At 33.9% G+C, this 23,816-nt stretch overlaps 2 protein-coding genes and 1 pseudogene across 2 annotated transcripts; 2 read left to right on the top strand and 1 right to left on the bottom strand.

Annotated features, from left to right (window-relative positions):
• The first annotated feature begins 4,012 nt into the window (after positions 1-4,012).
• On the top strand, positions 4,013-9,621 carry LOC21394878 (RNA-dependent RNA polymerase 6). The gene is made up of 3 exons (XM_010102964.2): positions 4,013-4,268; positions 5,147-7,896; positions 8,442-9,621. The coding sequence occupies exons 2-3, from the start codon at positions 5,191-5,193 to the stop codon at positions 9,318-9,320; spliced, it is 3,585 nt and encodes a 1,194-aa protein (XP_010101266.1). The 5' UTR covers positions 4,013-4,268; positions 5,147-5,190; the 3' UTR covers positions 9,321-9,621.
• A 5,565-nt stretch (positions 9,622-15,186) lies between these two features.
• On the bottom strand, positions 15,187-16,464 carry LOC21394877 (ethylene-responsive transcription factor SHINE 2). Its single transcript, XM_010102963.2, has 2 exons — positions 16,362-16,464; positions 15,187-15,954 (listed from the first exon to the last, which is right to left on the bottom strand). Exons 1-2 carry the CDS (start codon positions 16,439-16,441, stop codon positions 15,213-15,215), a joined length of 822 nt encoding a protein of 273 aa, XP_010101265.1. The 5' UTR covers positions 16,442-16,464; the 3' UTR covers positions 15,187-15,212.
• Positions 16,465-19,953: 3,489 nt separating this feature from the next.
• LOC21394876 lies at positions 19,954-23,176 on the top strand (annotated as a pseudogene).
• Positions 23,177-23,816: the final 640 nt, after the last annotated feature.

Raw genomic sequence — 23,816 nt, 5'->3', positions numbered from 1 at the left:
TCAATTAAAAAACATTTTTGTATTGAAATATTTTAATAATTTAAACTAAATTAATAATATGCAAATTGCACAGTGAGAAAAATAAAAGACATCATTACTGACGAGACGTGCCTCAAGCTAGTTGTCATAAGAATGCTGTATCGTTATGATTCGTATATCTACCTTAAGAAAAAATTTATACTCCCGTCTATATTTAGCATACTAATGGGACCGTTCAGTTCATTGATTTTAGTTTTTAATTTGAGTTAAGATGTAATTTTATATGAGAGTTTTTTATTGTATTAAAAAAGTTAGATGTGATTATTTCTGAGAGTTTTTTACTGTAGCAAAACTCGAATCGGCGAAATTAATGAATTTAAAATTATGATTCATAATTATTTTTAATTTACGTGTGTTTTTTATGAGAAAAAATATTATAATAAATCACGAACCATAATTCGAACCATAACACGAATTCTCATACTAAACAACACCTTAAATTTAGCCCAATTAATCTCTTATAGTTATTCCTTCACCAAAAAAAAAAAAAACTCTTCTAGTTTTATGTTCAAACTTTTTCCACAAACAATTTTATTATATATGCCAGCAAACTACTTTGGTGCCAATGGTTTTGGTAAAAATTTAAGGCGTGATAATGGTTTCCAACCATCTCAAACGAGTTTACAAATTTAGAATTATTTTTAATTTATGTGTATTTTTTATAATAAAAAAATATTATAATAAGTCACGTGATTTAAATTATGATACGTAAAGAACCCTGACTTGCCCAACAATTCACCCAAAAACCCAAAAGAAATTTGGGCTTGTCCGTTTTCTTTGTGTTGTGGTATTGAAGCGTTGAAGGAAACGTACTTTGAAGAAGTTTTGGTTGAAAACTAATTGAAGAACGCTGGCCTTTATGATTGAGGAGGATGCAAATTTGCGAAAAGGAAAAGAAGATAAATAATTTTTTGAGTATTAATTTTTACTCTTTACTTTTTATTAATGATGAAAATGTGATCTTGATGAGATTGTTATGGTTTTAATTTATAAATAACGCTGACATAAATGTTGATGTCGATAGATATTTTGAAAAAAAAATGAATATCTCAATAAAAACTTAAAATCTTTTGTTAAAACTCTACAAATTGATAAAACAATTAATATTATTTAATTTGAATTAATTTAATAACAAAAATAATACTTTTTCCTATGAGAATATAAGAGTTATATTGCATAGTATAATAGTAAATTGTTATGATTATATACGGATCATGATTTTAATATACTTTTACATACAATAATATAATTTTGTACGTAAAGATTAATTAGCAAACATATTATAGTACATATAAACTTTGATTTTTTTTTTAAATATCAAAATGAGTTTTTAACAAGTTAGAAAGCATTAGATAGGTTATGATCTTAATATAAATAACACATTTACCAATACATTACTATTGAATTGTTCTGGAGGTAGTTGTTAATGTACCAGATGTATATTTCTTGATCTCTTCTAATTATTAACCTGTAAATTGCGTATTGTTGGTTTATTCAATTGAATAAGTAGTATTCATAAATGTGTAATGACATTTCAACACTAACTCGTGGTGTAAGATGCACTAATATAGGAAAGAAATCATCTTGATTTTATACTTATAAATTAGATCTCATTTGAGGATTATAATATGGATGACTATAACCATGTTAATTTTATTATGTTCTTAGAAATCAAAACTTAAGGCCTCATAATCCTTGTTAGTATGACCCATTTAAGTCACACCATGTCTTTTTATATGTTGTTTTTCAACATTCAGTTCTCACATTTTATTGATAAATAACGGGGAAAAATGAGCTAGAAAATTGATATTTTTACGGAAAGTAAAATTTTTCTAGTGTTTTTAGACGTTTTGTAGACATTTTTAAAAATATTTTGGATATTCATATATATTTACCGATATTGCGGATATTTTCAAACATTATGGGCATTTTATTGATACTTCGGGAATAATATTTTTCCTCTAATTTATCTATGTCGAGATTTCAAAATATGGACAATATCATGGACATTCATCTGTGCTCTTTATTGTAGGGCAATTTATAAAAATGTCATCAATAAAGTCACATTTTTTATTTCTGCCACTGTTGTTAACATTATCTTATGCCACTAATAACTCCAGATTATCTTCTCATAACCTATAAGTCATCTTTCATAACTTGCACAATATCTTTTATAAGTAACCTCCAGATTATCACTTCGTATCCTTCAAGTTATTTTTCATAGTGGTATTAAAATTTTGTCCAATGATATAAATATGGAGAGAAAAAATAATGATTAAACTTGAAATTTTCTCTTATTAATATTCTTTTTAGTTAAATGTCTATATTATTAAAAAAATATTAATTAAGAGTTAGAGATAAAAATTCAGATTTATACACTTTGAAAATAAGTTAAACAATTGAGTGAGTTTCTTATCTTATTTATGATGTAGGTAAAATGAAAAAAAAAAAAAAAATGGTTTGATTTGAAGTCGATTTTAGTTTTTACAGTCGAAATTGACCATTCATTGAGAAAAAGTTAGAATTGAGAATAAATATGAAATTTGCAAGCATAACTTTGATACAGTTAAGTTGTGATTTTTTATATCTTTAAAATGGGTGTATATATATATATATATTTAATATAAACATATCTATGTTCTAGTATTCGTAATGTCATTTTAATTTAAGCAAGTATGTACTCTTTTTGCTTCAAACACTACATTAATACGCTCAAATTTAGATCAACAAAATTTCTATCAGTAAGATACGACCAAATTCTATAATCTAGAATAAAATAAATAATAATGTTATTTTATTCTCTTGTGATGGAATATGAAAAATACTATACCAGTCAAATATAATTCTTAATCAACCAGTAAGCGTAGTACTTCAGTTAGCTGTAAGTCTTTTCACCTTAATTATAAATTAAAAGTTTGAGTCATTTTGAGTAATTATATCGGATTAAAAAGTGTAACATTTAACAATAAGGGTTAATCTCACAAATTAGTTAAGTATTAAATATTTAACATAATCTACGAAAATTAAAGACTAAAATTAGAAACATATAAAATTTATGGACTAAAATAATACAAAAAATAAAAAGTTAATTTCTACAGACAATCTCTAAATTTTAATTGTTTTCAATTTTAATCCCTAATTTACATAGATTTCGTCAAATATTTAACACTCGATTAGCGGAATGACTGAAATTGAAATACAGTAAAATTTTAGGGACCAACTATGGAACATTTTAAAATTCATAGACTAAAGTGGAGTTGAGGAGGAAACTTCATGATCATTTGTGAACTAGTCCTAATAATAGCATTCCATTGACCTAAATAAGTACATGTTGGAGTGAGAGTTTTTTAGGAGAGAAAAATACACGGTGTGTCATAATTTTATGCAGGTTCATTATTTATGTCATTTTAAATAAGAGCGTAATTATCTAAATAAGTACATGTTGGAGTGAGAGTTTTTTAGGAGAGAAAAATACACCGTGTGTCATAATTTTATGCAGGTTCATTATTTATGTCATTTTAAATAAGAGCGTAATTACAATATTTTTTTATTTTTATTAATTAAATGATAATTATTTATTTTTTAATGGAGTGACATATGAGTAGTATTTATGGTGTTTTTCTTTGGCTTTTGTTCAGCACAAAGAAAAAAAAAGTGTTCATTTTATTGATTCGAAAAGCACAATTTAAATTTTTATTATAGTGTTTTATCTCATAAATATTTAAATTTAAATTTTCTATTATAACGTTTATTTTAATGTATATTATTTTGTAACTTTAAGTTCTCGACCTAACTAGCAAAACGAATGACCCCATTTGTGAGAGACAACCACTCCCGCGCTAACGGAACGAACCCATCACGCTCTTTTCCCTCTTTCTGTCCTTCCAACGACACTGTCCTTTTAACAAAATAATATCTACCACTACCGGCTCACCACTGTGCAAAAAAGAAAAACCAAAACAGGGGGAAAAAAGAAAAATACATAGCCAAAGCGGGAAAATAGAAAGAAAAAGAAAACTAGAAAAAAGCCTCTCGCTCTCTCCAAAACTTAGCCGGGAAGCAAACCAAAGTGGACAATGCAATAAGAGACTTGTTTCGTTCTTTGAAGTATCTCGCCTGCTCACTCTCTGAATTTCTGTCAAAATCTATCTCTCTTTTGGTTTCGGGTTTCTAGCTTGGGGAACTCTTAAAGATCAGTAGGGTTCGCAGTTTCCGATCTACCCAATCTGGTTAGTTTGCGATCAAATTCTGAAATGACTGAGAATTTGCATGTGCATTTTGATATGGTTTTTGTTTTGAAAGATTTTCTTTTTTCATTGTTAATTGGAGATTTGGGAAATGAGTGAGTGATTTCGAGTTTGGAATCGCTGGGTTTGTGTTTAATGGATGTTGTACTGTGAGTTTGACTGGTTGGTTGACGAGAAACTGTGGGAAAAGATACGAAAAGTAGAAATTTGCTCATCTCTGGTTGATCAATTTGTAGCTGTAAATTTAAAGAGGGAAATTCTAAATATTTTGCTCCTGATCAATTGTTTTTTTTTTTTTTTTTTTTTAGTGAAGAAAGTCCAAAGAACATGAAGTATTTCATTTGTGGTTTAGCTTTTCTAAAATTGAAAGATGAAACCGAACTTAAATTTTGTCCTAGGCTTGATGCGATTTTGTTTCTTGTCTCAGGTTTTCAGAAAGTTTGCATTTTTTTTAGAGAAACATGAACTTAGTAACGTGCTCATATTGAATAGGCATTGAAGTAAGAGAAAAGAGAAGAAAAATGAAAGTTGTGTTTTTGTAATTAGGGAAGAGTCGGAGTCCAAACCCTAGTACTATTGGGGTTCTGTTGGTGAGATCTTCGCTTCGTTCGTCTGGGTGTTTTCCCTCTGTGTTATCCTATGTTTTTATTTCTACCTCATTTGCCCAATATAAAACAAACAATTTTTATTTTCCGTTTGTTCTGATTTAGAAAAGAGTGATTTTTGTGGAGGGATTGATTAATTTTGGGGTTGATATCGATGTTGTTCTTTTATATTTTATGTTCTCATTTGAATGCCACTTGGCTATCCATATGAGGTTGATACGGTGATTTTACCCTTTTTTCTTTTTTTTAATTCAGAGCACCTTTGGGGTTCGGAACTGGGCGAGTATTTGGGGCCAAGGATGGAACTGGAAGGAAGTGAAAAAGATACGGTGGTAACTCAAATCAGTATTGGAGGGTTTGATCGTCATGTCAAAGCAAAAGACCTTATGGACTTCTTGGAATATGAAGTTGGGATTGTTTACAGGTGTAGGTTGAAAACTTCCTGCACAGCTCGAGAGTCCTATCCAACTTTTGAGAACATTAATAGTGAAAATATTATGGAATCGATTGATATAAGGCAAGTGGAGCCCCATGCTTTTGTACATTTTGCCTCCCCTGAATCAGTAAATTGGACTCTGTCTAATCCGCTTATGCTGAACAATCAAACACTAAAGGTAACTCTGGGGCCTGAGACTTTGTACCGAATGAACCAGAGGAGGAGGACTACTACACCAATAAAATTAGCTGATGTGATTGTTGAGATTGGAAACTTAGTAAGGCGAGATGAGTTCTTCGTTGCTTGGAGAGGACCTTCCTACGGGGTTGATTTTCTTGTGGATCCTTTTGATGGGTTATGCAAATTTTGTTTCACCAGAGATACTGCTTTCTCATTCAAAGATATGGCTAAGCTTGCAATGATGAAGTGTGATTTCAAGGTGGAGTTCTTGGTTAGAGACATTAATGAGATTAAACAGTACACAGATACGTCGCATTTAGTAGTTCTTTTGCTGCTGGCTTCATCACCCCGTGTTTGGTATAGAACTGCTGATGATGATATTGAAGTATCCGTGCCATTTGATTTGTTGGATGATGATGATCCCTGGATCCGAACGACAGATTTTACTCCTAGTGGGGCCATTGGGCGTTGCAATTCTTATAGAGTTTCAATCCCACCTCGTCATGGTTCAAAGTTGAAGAAGGCCATGAGTTATCTTCGAGAACGAAGGGTTCAAGAGACCCCCCTAAGAAAAGCACTTAGGATACAGAGTGAACCTGATTTTGCGGTGCCCATGTCAGATCCTATCTTCTATGTTCACGGCAAGCATGGTATCCCTTTTGAGATAATGTTCTTATTGAATGTTATAGTGCACAAGGGTATATTTAATCAGCACAACATTTCAGATGGCTTATTTGATTTATTCAGAAACCAACCAAGAGAAATCAATTTGGCTGCACTGAAACACATATCTTCTTACAAACGTCCAGTTTTTGATGCTTATGCAAAGCTAAAAAATGTTCAAGAATGGTTATTGAGAAATCCTAAACTTTTGAAGATCCCTAGGCAATTGGATGACATAGCTGAAGTTAGGAGGTTGGTCATCACGCCAACTAGAGCCTATTGTCTTCCTCCAGAAGTTGAACTGTCCAATAGAGTCCTTAGAAAATATAAAGAAGTGTCGGATCGATTCTTAAGGGTTACTTTCATGGATGAAGGCATGCAAACCATGAATTTGAATGTCCTTACCTATTATCCCGCTCCTATTGTCAAGGAACTCACATCAAACTCCACATCTCAAAAAACAAAAGTATTTAAGAGGGTGAAGAGCCTTTTGACTGATGGGTTTTACTTGTGTGGTCAAAGGTACTCCTTTTTGGCTTTCTCTTCCAATCAATTAAGGGATCGTTCTGCCTGGTTTTTTGCCGAAGACGGTAAAATAACAGTCAATGGCATCAAAAAATGGATGGGGAGGTTTAATAACAGAAACATTGCAAAGTGTGCTGCTAGGATGGGTCAGTGTTTTTCTTCTACGTATGCCACAGTTGAAGTTCCACTAACAGAGGTTAATTTTGACCTTGAAGAGATTGAGAGGAATACTTATGTTTTCTCTGATGGAATTGGGATGATTACTCCTGATCTTGCTAAAGAAGTGGCGGAAAAATTAAAACTTGACATAAATCCACCGTCAGCATATCAGATTAGATATGCTGGCTGCAAAGGTGTTGTTGCTTGTTGGCCACCAAAGGGTGATGGGATTCGGCTTTCTTTGAGGCGCAGCATGAACAAGTTTGATTCTAAACACACCATACTGGAAATCTGCTCTTGGACTAGGTTTCAGCCTGGTTTTCTGAACAGGCAGATTGTCACTTTGCTGTCAACATTGAATGTTCGGGATGAAATATTCTGGAAAATGCAAGAGACTATGCTTTTCAAGTTAAACCAGATGCTTACTGATGCGGATGTGGCTTTTAACGTTCTCACCGCTTCATGTCCTGAGCAAGGAAATGTGGGAGCAATAATGTTGAGTGCAGGTTTCAAGCCCCAGTCAGAACCTCATTTGCAAGGCATGCTAACCTGCATAAGAGCTGCACAGCTTTGGGGGCTTCGGGAAAAGGCTAGGATTTTTGTTCCTTTGGGGAGATGGCTTATGGGCTGTCTAGATGAGCTTGGGGTGCTTGAACAAGGTCAATGCTTTATCCAAGTCTCCACACCATCACTTGAAAACTGTTTCTCAAAACACGGTTCTAGGTTCAGCGAGACAAAGAATAATCTTGAAGTGATCAAGGGTTTTGTTGTGATAGCAAAGAACCCTTGTCTTCACCCAGGAGACATAAGGATTCTTGAAGCAGTTGATGTCCCTGGTTTGCACCATTTGTATGACTGTCTTGTTTTTCCTCAAAAGGGTGATAGGCCCCATGCAAACGAAGCTTCTGGAAGTGACCTTGATGGAGATCTCTACTTTGTCACTTGGGATGAAAATCTTATTCCCCCAAGTAAGAAGAGCTGGAATCCTATGCAATATGATCCAGCTAAACCCAGAACTTTGCCCCGTGATGTCACTCAGAAGGTAGTTATCTACTACTCTTTTATGTTATAACTGAAATTTTGGCATTAAACATCTAGTTTGTTGATTGTGATAGATATCAGCTTATTCCATCTTCGCTTTCTGTAGTGGTCCTAGTGGATCATGTCTGTATGTTTCTAAAATGGTCATCATTTTCATAATACTGATATGCTTCAGCAACCAAAACTTTTGGTAAGTTAGTCTTGGAGTCCAACGTACTTTTCAATGAATCAGCCCTGTAAAGTTGACAGTGACAGTGTTACTGCATGTGAATGCTTATAATCTTTGAGAACATGATATGCATCCTGCCTGCCCTTAACAATACAGAATCTCTTTGCTACCAACTTCATTAGAAGAGGTTTCCGATGGTGCTGCTACTATTAGTTGATGGCTTTACCAAGAATATAATGAATTCCACCATAAAGCTTCCCTGCCATAATTTCTTTGGTTAATAAGTTTCTCAAGTTAAGATTTGTTTTATTGTTTACTATACTCGGAATTTCAAATTTGACAGAGAAACCTTTATGTTGATTGTATTTATTCTACAGGACATAATAGATTTCTTCTCAAGAAACATGGTAAATGAGAGCCTTGGGGCAATTTGCAATGCTCATGTGGTTCATGCTGACCTTAGCGACTATGGGGCGCTGGATGAAAAGTGCCTTAGCCTAGCAGAGTTGGCAGCCATAGCAGTTGATTTTCCGAAAACTGGGATTATTGTTACAATGCCTGCACATCTGAAGCCCAAAATCTACCCAGATTTTATGGGAAAAGAGGAGTATCAATCCTACAAGTCAACTAAAATTATGGGGAGACTCTACCGGCAGATTAAGGATGAATACAGCGATGATGTGTCACCATCTTCTGAGCTCAATATTGTATCTAGCAACATCCCTTTTGATACAGATCTTGAGGTGCCAGGAGCAGCTGATTTCTTAGACGATGCCTGGGAGAAAAAATGCTCTTATGATGGGCAACTGAAAGGCCTAATGATACAGTACAAAGTGAAAAGGGAAGAGGAGGTTGTGACTGGGCAAATTTGGTCCATGCCAAAGCACAATAGCAGGAAGGAGGGGGACCTTAAGGAGAGACTTAAGCATTCCTACACTGGATTGAGAAAAGAATTTAGACAAGTTTTTGAGAAGGTAGATTCAGACTTTGAGCAACTCACTGATGATGAGAAGAACGTGTTATATGAGAAGAGGGCATCGGCATGGTACCAGATAACTTACCATCCTAAATGGGTGAAAAAATCACAGGACATGCACGATCAGTTGGAAGAGGTCAAAAATGTGGTGATGTTGAGCTTTGCATGGATCGCAGCCGATTACCTTGCTCGGATCAAGATCAGGTGTCGTGGAGTTGGAGATGCTGACTCTACTAAGCCAATCAACTCATTGGGGAAGTATCTTGCTGATCGGATATGAACTGCATTTTGAAGCCCATAAGAAAATGTCTCTGGCCATTCTCGAGTTCTTCATGGTGGCAAGGCCATTCTGCCAATTTATCTAGCGTTTGTTGTCGAGTTTTTTTCTTTTGAAATGTAGCTAAATATCCAAAAGATACAGGTGTTGCTTGAGTCATGTATTTGTTTAATTGTGATAGCATATGGCTATGAACAGTGTGATGCGTGTGCTGCAGCTCACCGGAGCTGTCGCTCAACACAAAGTGGGATCATATAGACTTTGCACTGTTGCTAGTCGCAACTTGAGTTGCTCAACAAATTATAAGCAGAGTACTTTCATGTTTTTGTGTGGTAACACTGATGCAGTGTCATCTTGTATGATATACGTGTATAGGAATTAGAAATACGTACTTCATGTGCTACATAGTTACGAGCCTTTTCCTGTCTTCCTCGGAATGGAAGTCGGCGGATTCGCAAGAAACTGGCTCCTCTATGCCGCATCTGAAAACCTGCATAAGCCTTGCTTGGATTTTCGTTTTGTTCATAAACCATAGGCATTTCCGAGGACCAAAAAGCCACCAAGAAATTTTGAATCATATTCCAGAAATGTATGCTAAATTAGCAAAAACCAGAGAAATATGATTGTAGGAGGTTGAAACAATACCCATTGGTATATGCTAGATCCTACAGTAAATTAGCACAGAAAATATAAAAGAAGTCTATGCCAAGTACTCTTACAAGACTTTTGCTAAGTTTTTTTAGTAGTACGGTGCCATTCTACAAGTCTATCATACCAGTTATAACTTCAATATTTGAAATTTGCAAGTTTAATAGAAAATTCATGAGTTATCATATTCTTTTAAAATTTATAAATATATTTTAATTTCAACATAAAATTCACGAGCTATTAAATTCATGACACAACACCGAAAAAATTTCTCTCAGCACCATAAAAATCGAAACATGACTTGAGTTCTATGAGATAAGAACTCAGAGATTTGATCGAGTAAGCTGTATGCGTACAAAGAACCAAAATATCGAGTAATAACTGATACCCGATTGTCTAATTTGGAAACTACTTTTATTACTGATAAGTGAGTTTCACTTGCTTATTAAGTATCATTTTACACTTAATATCTAGTTGGGTTTCGAGGTTTTTATTAGTTTTTGTGTGTTTTTGTGCTTTGTTTGAAAGTTAGGTGAAAATCTATGATTTGGAGGGTTTTAGACAGCTTTTGGTGGAAAAAGACATGAAACACAGTGTTTTGGTGCTGATTTTGAAGTTCCAACACATTTTGGACCAGAACCGGTAGCGTTTTGGCGCCCATGGGCAGCGCTCCAAAACTGATGTTGGCGTGCTGTTTTTGCACAGCCAGCGCCGCAACGCTAGGAGATCAACGCCACGGCACTACGACGCGAGAAAAGGATGCGTTTTGAAGGCGAATCTTGAGAAAACTTACCCATTTTTTCCCCAATGCTTCAAAACCTATAAATAGATGATTCTAGGGCAATTAAAAGGGACTTTTGACGGCAGACTTTTGGGAGAAAATTCAAGTGGAGAAAGGAGAATTGAGTACGTAGAAGAACAACAGCTAGAATCCGGAAACGGAGACGCTTCAATTCAACTCCAAACTAGTTCTTTTCTTTCCTTTCCAATGATTAAGACATTATTTAGGAATTTATTTTGTTTAGAGATGAACTAATTTATTTTTCTAGGGCTACGATGTAGCCGGATTATGAATGTTCAGATTCTCAATTTCTTTTTAAGTAAATGATGTTTAAGCTATATATGCTGAGTATTTCAATTTATTCTTAATGCTTGTGATTGTTTGGCCAACTCTTACATGATTTGTATTTGATTTGAGACTGAGAGGTGATAATTAAATAAGCTCTTAATTGAAATACCATGAGTTGTTCATAGGATAGAGATATCTATGATACTTGTGCAGTTCTTTTGAATTTCTTGCAGTTAATGATTTTCAACATGTTTAGAAGTCTGACAAAGATGTAGAGTTTGCTTGTTGGATTAAAATTATTGTTGCTTGAGAAAGAATAATAATTGCATTAGAGAAATTACTGTCAGCATAAGATTGAATGTTAATTTTTTTGAATTATGGGAATTTGAACAGGATTAATCTTGGTGAAATCAGAAACTCTAGTCTTAATCTATTGAATTTTATTTCACTGCTTGGCATTGTTTTATTTATTTAATTGTTTTAGTTTTACTTAATTTTATAAACTATCTTTTTGATTAATCAAATAAAATTTTTATTAATATAATTTCGGTAATCTATAAACAACAATTCTCATGAAATGATACTCTTATTCACTATTATATTACTTGATTGTGATAGCATATACTGTGTTACAGTTTTTCACAACAATTACCCAAAAAAAAAAAGTTTTCTAAGCAAATTTCATCGGTTGCTAAAACTTCACAAGGGCTAAAACTTGCTTTCACATTCACAAAAGGAAGTTTGCCCATTTGAAGGGATAGACATACAATAGTCACGAATCACTACCAAATTATCAGAGAAGTAACATAGATAAGTAGATCTTTGGTGGTAGGGTGGGGGCAAAAATTTTGAAAAAAAAAAAAAAAACCCAATAAATTTTATTGGACTAACAGTCCACATCAACAGCACTATCAGAGTTACAATGATATGAAGCCTATAATAAAATTGTCGTTTCTCATTGATGGCAACAGATGGTGAGTAGCTAATAACTTAGCCCTTGTATGAAATATGTAAAGCATTCATGATCAACCAACCCACTCGGGAGTTGGCCCCTTAGACTATAGATGTCAAATTTTGCCTTAATTATCTTGTTCCTACTAGCCCTTTGCATTTGCTTCCATCCAAGTCAGTCCTCAAGGACTTTATCTTCTCAACTATAAATTTTTTCTAATTACTCTTTTTTTTTTTTTTTTTTTTTTTTTTTTTTTTTTTTTTTTTTTTTTTTGGTACTCCATAACCTCCTTTTCTCTGGTCCAGCCTTTTTTATTTTCATTTTGATCTGAATTATTGGCAGCTTCATAAGTATTATATTGGTATTTGTAAATGTGCACATGCAAAATTTATATATCGAGGAATTTCTCAATTAATTAGGACATATTTAATTAATTTATCATGCAAAATTACTAATTGATCTCTTAACTAATTTTGTATTTTATATGAAAGTCACTCGAGAAACAATATCATCGAGCAACAACGCGCCAAAGAAAAGATACATATAAGCCTAGTTATAAACCAAGTTATATAAGATCCTTTTTGTTTGGATGTTGAAGCGCAAAGGTGACGTGCAAACGCAAGTGGCTTAACAAAAAGCACAATTCATTTTCCCATTTCCTCTTATGTGACACATTTCATCTTCAATATCGCACATAACATTGTCGACTATTTATTTCATGTCAAGGACACTTTTATGAATGCAACGTACGTACAACGTACGTAGCAATATAATACGTGATATTTTTGGTGTGTATTCTTGTATGCATTTCCTGCGCTCAAATTTCGTGTATAGTAGTATAAATGCAATATACAAATAATAAATGAATGTATACTTTGAATTCCTAAAGACTCCTTTTATTTTTATTTTTATTCTTTTAAAGAAAGGATTCCTAAGACTTTGCTTTATTGCTTTCTTGGTTTTCGAACATCCAACAACTAAACAATAAATACATTAAACTAATTATTTTTCCTCAAAAGAAAATGAAAAATAAAAACTCCAACGTGAGGGTAGAGAATATAATGTTTATATATACGTAATATTTAAACATATATGTTGGGTTTAATTCTTTGATTTCCAAGTGCCAGCTGACATCATCTTTTGAGTGTAAGATCCTGTATTTGCCACGTAACTTTGATAGTAAGTGGGACCCTACTCCACTATTATTTATTATTATGAGCAATATATGCTACCATAATACTCTTTTCCCAGAATAAATTTATGATAACAACAACAATATTGACGATTTAAGGTAATTCACCGACAAGAGGGTAAGAAATTCAATGCTTAAACTTCCGGATGTGGACAAATCTATTTATTTCATATACATACTTGTAAATTAGTACATACATATAATGATAGGAATATATATATATATATGTATATGTATATGTATATGTATATGTGTATATACGTATGGTGTACGCAATACTATTATGCTAGCTAGCTATACATATGTAGAAGCAATATTTTAGTTAGAAGTTAGAACTTAGATGTTTGTCATGAATAGAAGATGATCATTTTCCACAAAGATTTAAACGCTTTATCAAAGGAAGACCAAAGTTCGTTTAAATAAGGAGATCTGCAATCTACATCATGCAATTAGGTACACATCTCTCTCATTAAGAACACAAATAAACGAATTAGAAAGATGAAGGTCATGATCTTTAATTTCATTTTCCAAAAAAATTGCTGCTTCCATTAACAACATAATGATATTAGACGCAATTAAATTAATTGATTGTGACTCTACTTTTAGAAATTTTGTAAGCACCCTGCTGGGTGCCCTTTCCATATCACCCTGATTCGTGTTTTATATCCATGTAAAGACGCACTTCAGATCTAATATTGATAATGAATTCTCAAGAATATTCTAAAATTAGCAAAAGAACAAACAAAACAAAACAAAATATTAGCAAAAAAAAAAAAAAAGTAAAACTCTTTAATGCTGGTACCTAAATTGTTAATAATTGCCCTTTACCCATGTGATTAGCGATTATATATTCAAGCATGCCATTAAATTTGCCACTATAAATCTCATTTTCATAGTCTATAAATACATTTTCTCAAAGCTAAGAGATGATCAACAATATGACATGAGAATTATCACCAATAATATTGCATGATCATTTTTTTTTTTGACAAAATTCTGTTTTCAATCACTTAGTGTGAAATTTCTTGCTACTGATTACAAAATTTGTGTCCAATAATAAACATTTTAGCTACAAAATTTATTCTGCCGCCAATTTTTATTTTTTTACAAATTTACATTTGTGGCAAAAAATTTGTAACTAAAAGTACTACAATTTCTTGTAGTGAATTATAATTACTCAATCATTACAAAAAAAAAAAAAAATCATATATATACAATTTTACACCAAAATTTTTTATTAGTTGAATATTCACCTCCATTGATATATTTAACATTCTCTCTCCCTAATTCAATGCACAAATTATGCGATTGGTCCACTTGGTGGGTATGAAAATTTATATCACAATACACAACGTGGCTTACTTTCATTTGATTGAAACAAAGCATGGGGTATGGAAACTGTAGATATAATCCATTTCTATGAAACAGTCACCTGATCACCAGATAAACCAATGATTGAAGGCCTCAATTACAATTTAGACACCCCTATATTGATATTAGGGAATAGTAGAAAATAGGTCAATATGAAAAGTTTAAGAAAGTATATAGGCCAATTTTTAGTTATAGAAATTAATAGGTCATAACTTATCAAGTTATGGTTTATAATCAGATAAGTTATGGACAAACTTATCAAGTTATGATTCATAACTAGATAATTTATGGACAATAACTTGTCAAGTTATGGTTTATAACCAGACAAGTTATGGACGAAAACAGTAATTTGGCATATTTATTAACTTAAGTAAACTATTGGCCTATTAATTTTAATTCACCTCAAATCTTGGCCTATTTCCCTCTTTCTTGATATTATTCTATACATACTTGGGAAACATATCGACTATAAAAACTAGTATAAATTACACCACAATTACAAGTGATGATCAAAGAAAAAGGAAGATTACATATATACCTAGCTTACACGGCATTATATTTTTGAACTCTATAGGACTAGTTACACGAGATAAATGAAACAAGAAAAAAGAGAGGATAATTTAATTAATTAAGGCAATTATATTTATATACGTATATAATATATCACTGGGAAGGTAGCACTGTAGGAGAAGCTGAAACTGCTGGGTAATTCCAGTTAAGCAGTTCTTCTATCATTTGCATTGCAATTCTGTCCTCTTCGCTCCGCGCTGTAATATCAGTCTGATGATCATGATCAAGATCAAGTACATGATGATGATGATGATGATGATCAGCACTGTTACTAGTACTGCTACCAAATGCTGTGAAGGAGGAGCCAATTATGATATTATCCTCGTGAGAACCTTCAACAACATTCATATAATTTGTAGCACCACTAGTACTAGTAGTGGCACCACTAGGGCTAGTGCTACTAGCGATCATATTCTCGTTCTTCTTTCCGAGCTCGATCCGCATGACCCAGTCGGAGCCTGCGCGGGACCCTGCGCGCTTCTGCCACACCCCGATGTGGGAATTGTCGTTGTCGAGGCGGAGGCAGGTCAGGGAAGGAGAAGGGTCTTTGCAACACTTCCGGAGCTTAATGCTTAGCAGCTCCGAAAGCGCTTTTTGACACATGGGAGGATCGCCGTGATTATCACGATGATCACGATTATCGCGATCACGTTCACGATCCGACGGCTGCATTTTGTTGTTGTTATTGACTTTAGCTGTAGTACTAGTAGTAGCAGCCGCAGCAGGAGGAAAATTGGTCTTTGCATTTTGACCGTTCATCAGAATGGCTGCTTGGTCGTATGCCCTGGCTGCTGCCTCAGCCGTCTCAAATGTTCCCAGCCATACCCTTCTCTTCCTATAATTACAAATACCATCACCATACATATATATATATTTATAATTATTATGTATAATAAGCACAACTAATTAATAATAAATATATATAGAGGAAAAGAGAGAAGAAGATATATGGTTGTAATTAACTATATAACTGATTTTAACGTGCCTATAGCTAGCTAGTAGGCAATATCAATATGCCATTTTTCTGTGTTTCTGAGAAGCCAGTTATAGCACTGGTGGAAAGAAAAATGTGTGTGCATGAAAAAAGAAGCGTAACATTATTTTGAGCATGAACTTTTTGGGACTGTAATAATATTAGTAATGGGAGGTGGGTGAACTGTGTTATATATATGTCGCAGAGAGAGAGAGAGAGAGAGAGAGAGAGAGAGAGAGAGAGAGGGAGGGAGGGAGGGAGGTTATTACAGCAAAGGGTGGCGAATTTCTGACACCCAAGAGCCCCACTGGCGTTGCCTGACGCCTCTGAACTTCTTTGATTGTACCATTATAATATTGTGGGTGAGAGAGAAATTAGGAGAGAGAGAGATATTGACGATGATGATAAACTTATAGTCTTATACTACTAGTGTTGAGTAGTAGTTGTAGTAGAGAGGTTTTGCAGAGAGAAAGAGAGGAAGATTATATTATAAAGTGTGGTTCACGTTGTGTGTAGACCGGAAAATTTTGAGTTATAGAGACTAGAGAGAGAGGAAATAAGAGTGATTAAGTAGTGAGAGAGAGAGAGAGAGAGAGAGAGTACAATGTTTTAGTGGGTACATTTAAATGGGTTGTCGGTGGATTGGTCGGAAAGTCTTTTTTGATGAAATTAGTTTAGTGGTGCAATAAAAGTTTTCAATCGCTCAACTTGGGTGGCCCTTTAATCCTAAATGTTCAACGTGTTGTGGTGGTACGATCTTTGTGCCCACGAAGACACAAAAAGGACTCATAAAGAGGGACACGAAAAAAAAAAAAAGTTCTCAAGAAATTTTTTTTTATTTTTAAATTAGTCTATCTTCTTTTCAATCATGATAACTCATATTCAAAGAATGAGTATTGAGTTTTTCAGTACAAAAAAAGAAAAATAAATAGAAGAAGAAGAAGAAGAAGAAGAAGGTGGATCAGTGAAGGCTTTAAAGACCTATTTTAAGTGCTGATGATGTGTAAAGGTCCAAGTCCCATTTGTGGACCCTACAGTGCAAAAGTAATGCCGGCCGTCGCGCTGCTGATAGGAGAAACGCTGTTATTTACTTTTTTTCGTGACTTTATGTATTTATTATTTAACACATAAAATTTATTATTTAAATAATAATATATTATATTAATAGAATTTATGTATATAAAAAGTACAAAAGAGAATCACAAAAATAATGACTATAACATTTCTCCGTGAATATATATTTTTGCATATACGTATAAGCGTGTATTTGTTTACGTAACATTGTTAATGTTATTCCATCTTTGGTATAAAATAGTTAAATGGCACAACTGGATCAGGGACAAACATTGATCGACAACCATGTATACACCAAGACTTCATAAACAATTTTCTTTTAGAGTTCTTTTATTTATTTAGTTTTTGGTACTATAACTGGAGTTTTATTATTTGCATACCTTTAGATTAGAAAATTCCGTTTGCATAACAACAGTGTTACAGCGAGCAAATATTTTTTAGAAGAACTAATAATATAGGAGCAAAATAACAAGTGACGACAGCTTAGTTGGTTATAAGCCCCTCCATCTCAATTATAAGTTGAGAGTTCGAGATAGAATCATTCTGAGCTCCACTTAAATGTGATGGCATTTCACTCTCCCCTTGTATCAAAATAATAATAATAATAATAATAATATTATGAATAATAATAATAACAATAACAATAATAATAATAATAATAATAATAAGAATAATAATAATAATAAGAATAACAATTAGAACAATAATAATAATAACAATAAAATGATAATAATAATGATAATAATAATGATAATAATAATGATAATAATAATGATAATAATAATAATAATAATAATAATAATAATAATGTATAAGAAAAATTCAATTAATGAAAATGGAAGTTAAGAAGTAACATGAAAGCTGATTTGCAAGTCGGTCTTGATTGATACTTTTCACAAAAATTTTGATTGATACTTTTCACAAATATTAAGTGCATGCTATTTTGAAAGGATTATTATCATTAAAATTACACTAACACAATAAATTTATGAGAGTCGAGATGAAATATAGAATTCTTAAAAATATTTTAGAAATAGTAAAAATGACATAGTAATTATTTCCAATAATGTTTCATGTTGATACTACAGAACTCAGTAATCATTGGAATATGACTCAAATCCAGGGCAATGATAGTTGGGCCTAATGATAAGCGATCTTTGGGCCGTTACAATGAAGATGAAAGAGGATGACGTTACGTAATCAAAATGGTCTCCTTGGAAGTAAAGGTGGGAACTGATTCTAGCTTGAATTCTTGGATGATATATGCTTTACTTTCCTTGGCACCATCAAAACTATCCAATGGATATTTTCCTCTTCCTTTTTTCCTATATCAAACATGAATCCCAACAAACATGTACAGTAGTCGCCAAAGATCTATCCTCCAAAGGCCTCTTTCAAACGTCACCGTTTCACTCCATCAAATTCGATTGGTAACACACCCTCTATTACGGAGGAAAAAGTGTTTGGCTAGTGAAAAAAATATTATTCTCATTAATATGAATAAAAGAGTACAAGCCAATATATATGCAGAATAAAAGCGTATGTTATAAGCTTGATAAGAAGCTTATGCTACAAGATTAATAAACTTAACTAACTAAGAGCATAAGTATTCATAAAATCCTCTCTTATAATCTCAAGGATTTAGCTTCATATATATATATATATAATTATATATATTTGTGTGTGTTTTTTACTTGTTTTCTGCTTTACATAGATATTTCTTTGGCTTATCACTAGGAAAAAATGGTTGTTTTGCTTCACGGGACGCTTTTTGGTAACCATTTTCGGGATTGATAGGCTTCAAACTGGTAGCGGATTCAATACGTATCGTGGGAAGGCGTGTAGCTATATTTTGAATTACTTACTTCAAATCAATTACTTTCTTTTTTATCTCTCAGTTTTTTTTTTTCCTCGTGGAATATGCAGTTTTTGTGCTTGTTTAACATGAATTTCGAATTCTGCCTTTGTAAAATATAATATACATATGTGTAGTACTCTGGTTTTATGTGTTGTGTATCAAATTTTTGAATAAATTGACACAAAATATGACTTTCTTGAATAAATACACTAATTGAAAACAATAATTCAATTGTGACATCCTTCAGTTAGGGTCATTCACGTATTTCAAAAACATTATACGCTTAAGAGGGAAATTTTATTGCACAAATATTTTTGCTATTTGTCTCTAGTTCTGGCCACTTTTCTGAATTTAGGAATATGTAAGTCATTTGTTACGCAAAAAAAAGCCAACTCTGTTATGCTTTTCATGTCTTGATTGTGGTCTGTGTGTGTATTATAGTTACATAGATACTTATCAGGTTATACCAACAAGAGTACTAATATGATAGCAAATAAAAAAAGGAAATTTCTCTAATAGTTCATCTTACAGGTAGTCACCGTTTTTTACTCTTAAATCTGGTCAAAATTACATCAGATTAAAAAAAGTATGCAAAACAGACAGATTTTGATACAGATCTGACGACTAAAAAGTAAAAAATTACTGATAGTTCAATAGATACTATATAAAAAGGAGTTTACTAGCTATAACAATGCCTAAATGTGTACATCAAAATCCCAACAAACATGTACAGTAGTCGCTAAAGATCTATCCTCCAACGGCCTCGCTCAAAACGTCACCGTTTCACTCCATCGAATTCCATTGGTAACACACACCTCCCTTACAATCTCAAGTATTTAGCTTCATATGTGTGTGTGTGTGTGTGTGTTTTTTTTTTTACTTGTTTTCTGCTTTACACAGATATTTCTTCAGTTTATCAGTAGGAAAAAATGGCTGTTTTGCTTCACGGGACGCTTTTGGTCACCATTTTCGGAATTGATAGGCTTCAACTTGGTAGTGGATTCAATACCTGTTGTGGGAAGGTGTGTAACTCTTACTCCAAATCAATCCGTTTTTTAATATGTATATATATATATATATATATATATATCTTTTAGTTTTTTTTTTTCCCTGTGGAATATGCAGTTTTTGTGCTTGTTTAACATGAATTTAGAATTCTGCCTATGCAAAATATAAGTACATATATATAGTACTCTGGTTTCTTAGATGTGTATCAAAATTTTGAATAAATCGACACAAAATATGATTTTCTTGAATAAATACACTAATTGAAAACAATAATTAAGTTGTCACATCTTTTAGTTAGGGTCCTTCACGTATTTCAAAAAAAAGCCAACTCTGGCATGCTTACTCATGTTTTGATTGTGGTCTGTGCGTGTTGTTATAGTTATATTAATCCAATATGACTACTAATATGATAGCCAATAAAAAAGCCATCAAACTGGAAAGAGTTCACTGTCCGTAACAGTGCCTAAATGTGATAATACAACATAAATGGTGGTTATTTTGTTTTCTATTTTCTGATGTTTTTTACATGATGCTTTTTTTCCATTTCCTTCTTTTTCTCTCTTCACTTGGAATAATTCGGAACTTTTGATACACACAAGTCACCTAGGAAATTTCTTTCTGAAGTCAAGAGAACAGTACTTTTCCGTCCTAAGGTACATAATCTTAAAACTTAATATTATGAAGCACAAAAAGTAATAATAAGAAAGCACATTTTTCTCTAAAGTACTAGTCAATAATTTACATTAATAATCTTTATTTTGCATGGGAATAATAATAAAATAAAAATAAAAAACATCGTGGAGATTGTTGGATCCAAGCTCTATGCAACAGTTGATCCAGACAAGGCAAGAGTGGCACATACCAGAGTGGTGGATAAAAATCAAATTCTACATATACTGCGCTCATTTGACATCAAACGTGATATTCACAGTAAAAAATGATGAGCTAGTTGGTGCAACACTTATTGGAAGAGCTGACCTGCCTGTTGAAGCCATCATCTATGTGCAGGAGGTGGATCGACAGGTTTCGATCTTAGACGAAGGCCGAGACCCAATTGGTTCGAAAATTCGTGTTAAGGTGCAATACATCCGAGCCGCTGAAGTAATTGGTCTTTGGGAACCCAATACGAAGAGGTTCCCAGGACATTCTTTAAGCAAAGACAAGGTTGTAGAGTCACTTTGTATCAAGACGCCCATGTTCCGGCTGATTTCGAGCAACAAATATACTTATCTAGTGGTCAATTATATGAGCCTCAGAGATGTTGGGAGGACATATTTGATGATATCACCGATGCAAAGCACTTTATCTACATAACTGGGTGGTCTGTTTACACTCAAATAACTTTGATAAGGGATCCAAGGAGGAGAAAACCAGGAGATCATATCACACTTGGGGAGCTTCTGTGGAAGAAGGCTGATGAGGGTGTCACGGTTCTTTTGCTGGTTTGGGACGACCGGACATCGGTCGAGGAGTTTAAGAAGGATGGTCTTATGGCAACACATGATCAGGAGACCGAAGAGTACTTTAGGAAAACCAAGGTGCATTGCTTCCTGTGCCCGCGGAATCCGGATAACGGGAGGAGCATAGTTCAAGGCTTTGCGATATCCGCCATGTTCAGCCACCATGAGAAAACTGAAATTGAAGGGTCTCAAAAGAGGAGGGTTGAGAGTTTTGTTGGCGGTATTGATCTTCGTGATTGAAGGTATGACAAGTTGGAGCATCCGCTTTTCAGTTCCTTAGGCACTACTCATTACAATGATTTTCACCAGCCCAACTTTCCGGGGGCTTCCATAAAGAAAGGCGGTCCGAGGGAGCCTTGGCATGACGTCCACTGCGGGCTGGAAGGGCCGGTTGCTTGGGATGTCCTGTACAACTTTGAGCAAAGGTGGAAAAGGCAAGTTGGTAACAGGTTCTTAATTCCTCTCAACAAGCTTAACAAAATTCTAATCCACCCCACATCTACTACTATCTCATCAAGCGACGACACCGAAAATTGGTATCTTCAGCTGTTCCGATTCATCGATGGAGGGGTGGTTTCTGGCTTCCCCAAAAACCACACGGACGCGGCAGAAATAAGGCTTGTCACTGGCAAGAACAATGTGATCGACCGCAGCATTCAGGATGCTTATATTCACGCCATTCGCCGAGCCAAAAACTTCATCTACATCAAAAATCAGTACTTTCTCGAAAGCTCATTCGGATGGAGGTCTTCGGATATTAAGGTTCAGGACATCAACGCTTTGCATCTAATACCTAAAGAGCTCTCACTGAAAATCATAAATAAAATTGAAGCAAGGCAGAGATTTTGTGTCTACATTGTTATCCCAATGTGGCCTGAACGTATACCTGAGAGTAGCTCTGTTCAGGCCAAATTGGATTGACAGAGGCGAACAATAGAAATGATGTATTCTGATATCGCTCAAGCTCTTCAAAGACAAGGTCTAGACGAAGACCCCAGGGATTATTTGACGTTTTTCTGCCTTGGGAACCGAGAGGAACCTGGGAATTTAACAGAATATAAACCTCCAGAGAAACCAGATCCTAACACTAATTACAGTAGAGCCCAACAAGCTCGACTTTTCCTGATTTATGTTCACTCTAAGATGATGATTGGTAAGCACTTAAACAATCTTCGCATTTTTTTTTTATTAATTTGATATATGCTATACTTTGTGTCAAAAATGTTATATAAGAAATGCTTTGTCTTTGGCAGTTGATGACGAATATAGTTGGATCCGCTAACATCAACCAAAGATCCATGGATGGTGCGAGGGACTCGGAGATTTCCATGGGAGCATTCCAACCACGCCATGTAGCCAGCATGGAACCAGCCAGAGGCTAGATATACGGCTTTCGATTGGCGCTCCGGCGCGAACACCTCGGCGTGTTCTTGGAGAACACTTTCAATCATCCTGAGACTGTGGAATGCGTCCAAAGGGTGAATCAGATTGCTCAAAGGAACTGGGAACATTACTGTGGCGACACCTTTTACGGAAACCTCCCGGGACACCTGCTTCGCTACCCCATTGAAGTGTCCGAAACTGGAGCTATCACTACTCTTCCAGGATTTGAGTTTTTCCCTGACACCAAGGCCAAGTCTTGGGAGCCAAATCTGATTACCTTCCTCCAATCCTCACGACCTAATAGCAGCTGATATATACATACATATGTGTGTGTGTATATATATATATACACACACACACACACATTCAAGTTGTTTGAATATTGTATAGTGTTGTGGTACATATAAGTGATTGATTGACAGTGCTGTCACACTATTGTGTATATAAGCATAGGAATATGTATATAATTGTATAGTTAAAATGCAGTTTTTTCTCAATTCTTCTGTATATATCTGATGTTGCTTCTTTCCTCATCAATATATTGTTATCATACCCAATGTATATAGTACGTTAATGGTTGAAAATGAACTATTTGTTGCTGCAGCAGAAAAAAGAAACAGATTCGTTCCTAAGAGATAACCAAAGCTTGGCATTCATGTTTCTTTTTTGTCAGAAAATTGATTATATTTAAAAATTTCAAAGAGCTACCGCCACCGCACACACATTACTCATGCACCCCATAAAATGTTAAAAGGTCCATCAATAATTATGCTATGGGTTTCTTTTGACTCTTGCGGTTTGAATAATGTGAGACTTTCGTTTTAAAAAAATATCCATGTTCATAAATTCTCAAAAACATATTACCATTGTGGATGAGAATCATTAGTGTCCGTTTAAAAGATAGGTTCAAATCAATAGTTTGAATTAGAATTCAAATTTTA

The sequence above is a fragment of the Morus notabilis genome, unplaced genomic scaffold, assembly GCF_000414095.1.
Source record: "Morus notabilis unplaced genomic scaffold, ASM41409v2 Scaffold453, whole genome shotgun sequence".
NCBI lineage: Eukaryota > Viridiplantae > Streptophyta > Magnoliopsida > Rosales > Moraceae > Morus > Morus notabilis.
This window is presented reverse-complemented; position numbering and strand designations above follow the sequence as displayed.

Excerpts from the sequence above, each read along its gene's own strand:
- LOC21394878 (XM_010102964.2), top strand. The coding sequence starts at position 5,191 with ATGGAACTGGAAGGAAGTGAAAAAGATACGGTGGTAACTCAAATCAGT. Across the intron at positions 7,897-8,441 it reads CCCGTGATGTCACTCAGAAG|GACATAATAGATTTCTTCTC; the intron begins GTAGTTATCTAC and ends TTTATTCTACAG.
- LOC21394877 (XM_010102963.2), bottom strand. The coding sequence starts at position 16,441 with ATGGTACAATCAAAGAAGTTCAGAGGCGTCAGGCAACGCCAGTGGGGC. Across the intron at positions 15,955-16,361 it reads GAAATTCGCCACCCTTTGCT|GAAGAGAAGGGTATGGCTGG; the intron begins GTAATAACCTCC and ends TTGTAATTATAG.